The sequence below is a fragment of the Cystoisospora suis genome (genome assembly GCF_002600585.1).
Source record: "Cystoisospora suis strain Wien I chromosome Unknown contig_1896, whole genome shotgun sequence".
Classification (NCBI taxonomy): domain Eukaryota; phylum Apicomplexa; class Conoidasida; order Eucoccidiorida; family Sarcocystidae; genus Cystoisospora; species Cystoisospora suis.
Window position 1 is genome coordinate 5,675 of NW_027154696.1, and position 5,567 is coordinate 11,241.

Here is a 5,567-nt window from a genome sequence, read left to right on the forward strand (position 1 = left end):
ACGTGGGGGACGGAGAACCGCTGGCCACAAAAAGGCGACTCTTACATTTGCTAGATGGGAGTCGAACCGCTCCGGCGGTACTGCACGTGGAACAATGGTATCAAAAAACGCTACTACACGAACGACTCCAGGAGAAAAGCACGGAGGAAAATCTGATGAAGACGCGCCTGATGACTGCTAGAAAGAAGCAAGTACCGGAACGGTGAAACCAGCCTTCATATGCAAGGCCGACGGGGAAGGCGAACAACAGAGCTAAAATTCAAGAGAATTGGCACCGGTGTCCAGACGCAGTATAGCAAGCTGTTCTTGAAAAAGAAAAATATCTGAGCGGAGTCCCGTACGAAGGCAGACTGAAGGCCTGCGCCGGCCCCGTTCCCAGAAAAGGCACAGTGAAAGACTTGGAGACAACGAAGCACATACTCAATAGCACGGTCACAAGATGTGCTTCAGTCAGAGAAGGTTCCAGAGAGTCCAACACAGTCACTGAGACGACGGTAGCCGGACGCATAACAGCGGCAGTCGTTTAGAAGAAGCACAGACCTAGTTGGGTTTCTCGAAAATCCGAGAGCCAGCCTCTACGCAGACCTAGAGAGGGAGTCCAGGGAGCACTGCTCCAAAAGCTTCTCGATATGGGGTGCCACGATAAAGCGTTCTGGCGTGCAGGTACCTGTCGAAATCAACCACACAAATTAGTGGCGTACCAGGATGAGAAGAGACTAGGCGGTTACTATATTACATCATGAAGAAACACAGTATATGCGTCAGTTTCTTCCTGCGATACAAAGCAGAACGTACGAGGTGGACTCCATTGTCCCTCAGCTGTTCCTCTCCACACACAGCAGCACACGCGGCTCGTCCCTTGGGCAGATACAGACTTACAAGGAGTGAGGATTTCTTACATTGCCGCGCAGACATAACGTGAAGAGTCTCCCAGGTGATCTACGTGAGGTGCTGCATCTGATGATGGTCTATTCCCCGACAAAAGCTCATGTTGAGAGACCCCGAAATGAGTGACGCGATTTCATTTGTATCGGACTGCCCATTCCACTCAAACAGAGTCTCAGCGATGCCGCAGCCAAGGACGGTTTACCGAACAAAACGAATTCCTTGTTGTCATGAAGCATCACAGCGCACTCCTGTTTGAAGATACAGTCGCATCCGACGTCGACCCTAAAAAAAAAGTCACCCGCTCGGGTTTCTCGTTCTCTGCCCTTCGGAGACGGACTGAACTCAGAAGCCGCTGGGCTCCCGTCCCCTGCCAAAGTGATGTCGCCCTGCCGTTCTCCACCTTCTCGGGTACTTAGCCCAGCGGCGCGAGCCTGTTCTTCCACCTTCCCTCCGTGGCGTCGCTCCGTTTCACTCTCACTGCTCTCGACCACACGCTTCGCCGTCTTCGGTTTTCCGAGGGACGCGACCGCCGTAGCGACTAAAGAACTGTTTACCAAGCCTGCGCCTTCGGCTGCGTCCTGCTTGTGGTCCTTCGTTTTTCGGCCGGAAAGGTGGCGCAAGCGTCGTCGAGGGGATTGACCTATCTGAGCAGATTCCCTTGTCTTCACAGGTTGGTCCTGCCTATCAATAACAGCGCCTTGGACACCGTCAGCCATTTGCTGACTCTTCACCTTTCGGCGTCTTCTCTTCTCCTCCATTGACGACGCCTTCCCTTCCCCTTCCGGCTTCTCCCACGGGCACACTGGATATTTCCGAATTTGTTCTGCCCTCCGTCTTTCCCGCTCTTCTTCCGATTCTCTCTCCGACCCCAAGCACCAAATCACGCGACCGCTCTTCAGCAGCAGAAGCCGTCCTAGCGCTCCATCCGGCAGTTCGTTCAGGCTCATAGAGTCACCAGCAAGACACGAAAGCGACGCCTTCCTTCCCGGGTCTGGGTCCAAGCCAAAAGAACTAGAGCGTGCTCCTCCTGCCTCACTCGGCGACGCTCTTGTAGCAGCTCTGTCTGTTTGAGTGGCTGTGTCCGTACCTGCGTTAACTGTCTTCGACCCATCTGGGCCTGACTGAGCAGGGCAGTTCGTTTCCCTCTTTCTTTGCTCGCGCCGGTGCCGCATCCTTTCCTTATCGATTGCGGGTAGGCAACGAGGCAGTTGAAGAAGAACGAGAGAAGCAAAGCCTGGACTTGTCGCAGCTGAGAGACCTTGACAACCAGGACGAAGGAGAGACGAAGCATCGGTGGCTGTTAGCGCTGCTGCCGGCGTACAGGGGCGAAAAGGGTGCTGGGGGAGAAAAATGAGAAAGAGGGACACGAAGAAACCAACAGACAGGTGAAGGGGTAGACGAAACAAGAAGAAATTAGACTTGGGCTCTATGTACGCGATCTCGTACAACATAACACATACGTAAATAGCCTTACTGGATACACATGGCCTCATATGCAAAGGCACGTCCAGGAACCTACTGATGCAACGGAAGTCAAAGTATCGGACGATATACAGGCGAACAGGAAAGGTGACACCGCCGCTTATCTATAATGCCTCGTTGACCTAAGCCTGCTTTGAGCAGTAGCACTCGGAGCCGGGCCTCGCATCCGCATACCTCTTGAGACAGCATCAGCAGAATATGACATCCGAGAAAACGTGCCTATAACGTGGGACATGTGTTGAGCGTCGTCTGAGTCATATTTCTCCATGAGTCAATGCACGCAAGGAAAACGCTACAACGAGCTTCAATATTTCTGGACTTCTGCCTACTCGATTCGCATTTCTACAAAAGGTTGCTAGACTCACAGTTTAATTACGAGAATCAGACATGTGTTCGAACTGGCGAACCGAGAAAAGACTTGCGCAACAGTTCGTACCACAGAGAGGCCCATTGGGAGCCGTGGCTAAGCAACGAATGTCGTTTGATATGGCGAACGGGGCGAATACAGAAGAGCCGCACGAGACAGTCTGGCCTCACAGAGAGTAACTCACTGAATCTTGAGAAAAACATACACCCCGGACGTGCCGAATAAGGCTGTCTCTCCGACCTCGCGATTGCCCCGCTCTGTCTTCGCCCCTCTCCTTACCTTTCTCAGGGGGAGACACATGGGGGGATAACCGTCATCTACAGTAATTCCCGAGTCGAACCCTTCAGCCGCTTCTCTCTTCCACACGCCATGCTCTGCATCAGGCAGTTCGCTGTTTTCCACTTCTGCTTTCTTCCTCTGTCCCACCGTCTTCCGCAGGCCAAAGCCGCCGCAGACGCCGTCATGCTCCCTTGCTCTCCTCCCCAGTCCTCTAGCTTTCCCATCTTTTGTACCCAAGGTCCCGTCCACCATCCCGCCTCGACCCGCTTCAAAATGACCACCGCTTACCTGTCTTCTTAAGATTCGTCCAGTGAAGCTGCCTCCTTCGCAGGTCTTTTCTTCGCTGGCCCTGACCGCACCTTCTTCCTTTTTTGTCCGTGCAGCACAAGAATCTCCAATGATGTCTTTCACTTCCTCTCGTTTCCGCGCCCCCTGGGTCTGACTCCACAAGAGAGGAAGTCGCTGTTCACTTACGGTTCGGTGCTCGCTACCCGAAAATAACAGTCCTCGACGTCCATCCCCTTGTCGTGAAGAAGTATCTTCTTTCTTCGCTGACCGGGATGGAGCTGCTGAAGCAACGCACCGGCTTAAATTCGGGGTGAACCGCACGGGCACACTACGGCGGAGAGCACTACGGTGTGCCTGACAGGAGAACGAGTCCCCCAGAGCAGGTGTGCGCAAACAGGGGCCTGTCCTTTCTGAAAGCCCTGATGCATGCAGCTGCGGAAAGAATCTCGCGGCCGCACTACTCGGCAACGACGAAGCAGGCAGGCAAGTTGACTGGCTCCCCGATGCAGGCCGGCGCACAAACAACGGCCACCGTGGATTCATTAGTCGACCGGCCGCTGACAGCTCCGAGGGACGGAGTGAGGTGGGTGCTGTGTAGCTCGCAGGTAACGAAGCCAAGAGTCTAGCCTCTGCTGAAGAAGGCCAAGAGGCAACGAGGGGACTGGACGGAGTTCCCGGGCCCTCCGGAGAAGAGGTGTCTACAAGAGAAGTTGGTTGGACGCCACTGAGGGCATCCTTCGTCTCCTGTGGCTCTCCCTGAGTTTCTCCTTCGCTCTTTGCTTCCTCTTCGGCGGCTTTGCGAAGCCTCTTCCATCGCCGGGAGCTTCCTGTCCCGCCCGGGAGGGAGAGATGAGAAGATGATGAACTTGATAAGATTACCCCGCTCGCTGAAGTGTTCTCCGGGGCAGGTTTTCTGAGATTAGCGATGCCCTCGAGAAGACTCTGGTGTCTGGAGGAAGAGCGACCGACATCAGCATTTGCGTGCAAATCTGCTGTGCATGTTTCCGTGAAGCCGACTGCACAGCCATCAAAAGCGGGAGCTTCAACGTCTGAATGACCTGTCTCGCACGCACCGCCTCCTGGGTGCGCCGTTGTCATCGACCGACGGGAGCTACTCCTGTCTGTACCTAGTGCTAGCGGCAAAGGAGTGAGTTCTTCTGGTACGCTCGGGACTCCATCCCGAGTATAGCACGGCGCTGGAAGAGGGCTGGCGAGAGAACGAGTGGGTGAAGAAGACCAAGAGATCGAAGATGACAAGACCGAGCTTTCCAGAGTAGAGGAAGGAGACGTCGTGGCCAGCGACAACGAGGTTTCTGCAGCGGTTGGTGGAGAGGTGACTGGGGCACCGGAGACGCCCTCACATGGGACTGATAGCTTTTTCTGACAAGCCGGATGGAGCGAAGACCTGTTCTCTTGCCCCGTCCTGCTTGCTGCAGCTAATAAATTGCCCGAATAGACTCCGGCAGTCGAGCTACCTCCGATAGTATCATCTGAATTACACACAGCGAGGGACCCAAGCGCAGACCGAGTTTCTGCGGGCCCTTCGGAGGCCCCTTCCTGCGAAGGGACGCTCCTACCTGAATGCCGACCGCGACGCATTTTGCGAGCTCTCCGCAAGCCATCCAAATTGACAGAAAGCCACTCCAGGCCGAAGGAAAAATGTTGTCGAGCCCATCACAAGTAAGTCCAGACTCTCAAGTGCCGGGGTCGGCGCTAACCCTACTCTCGGGCCGTCTCAGCCAGCGTGGATTACCGCAGGGCCGTGCTGCGGGACGAGCAGCGGGCCTTTGAAAAAACCAGAATCTGTCGATAACACAACGGCCACACCGTGTACCGCTCTGATCCGCTGCAGCCAAGGCTCTATCTGCGTAGACATTCACAAGAAAGCGGCAGTTGAAAGCAAACAAAATGTGGTGCTAGGCAGAAAAAATGGTCTTTCTGACTTTGACAAAGTGGGGTACCCGCGAAAATGAGGCAAACTACTGCACACGCCAAGAACCCCGCGGGAGTCAGTGTGACAAATCACGCAGGAAGAAGTGCCAAATTGTATTTTCCCCGTCGAGGCGCTGGAGGGCGCTGGACCGATGCCTCGCCTGCATGCAGCTGCAGAAGCTGCCCGTCGATCCGGCGAGAATGCCGCGGCTGCCTGTGGCAGCGGTTTCTGATGGAGCTGGGTAGCTCCCCTGTTGTGGAATTCAGTTTCTTGAGATCAAGAAGTAACTCTTTGATATGCCCGCCAAAGTCTGCAGTGGTCACTCGGCTA

General features: G+C 54.8%; 1 protein-coding gene across 1 annotated transcript; it reads right to left on the minus strand.

Moving 5' to 3' along the window:
• Positions 1 to 292: 292 nt before the first annotated feature.
• On the minus strand, positions 293 to 5,490 carry CSUI_004152 (rna polymerase iii rpc4). The gene is made up of 3 exons (XM_068064346.1): positions 3,017 to 5,490; positions 880 to 2,225; positions 293 to 667 (listed from the first exon to the last, which is right to left on the minus strand). Exons 1-2 carry the CDS (start codon positions 4,901 to 4,903, stop codon positions 987 to 989), a joined length of 3,126 nt encoding a protein of 1,041 aa, XP_067923678.1. The 5' UTR covers positions 4,904 to 5,490; the 3' UTR covers positions 293 to 667; positions 880 to 986.
• Positions 5,491 to 5,567: the final 77 nt, after the last annotated feature.

Excerpts from the sequence above, each read along its gene's own strand:
- CSUI_004152 (XM_068064346.1), bottom strand. The coding sequence starts at position 4,903 with ATGCGTCGCGGTCGGCATTCAGGTAGGAGCGTCCCTTCGCAGGAAGGG. Across the intron at positions 2,226-3,016 it reads TGTGTCTCCCCCTGAGAAAG|CACCCTTTTCGCCCCTGTAC; the intron begins GTAAGGAGAGGG and ends TTTCTCCCCCAG.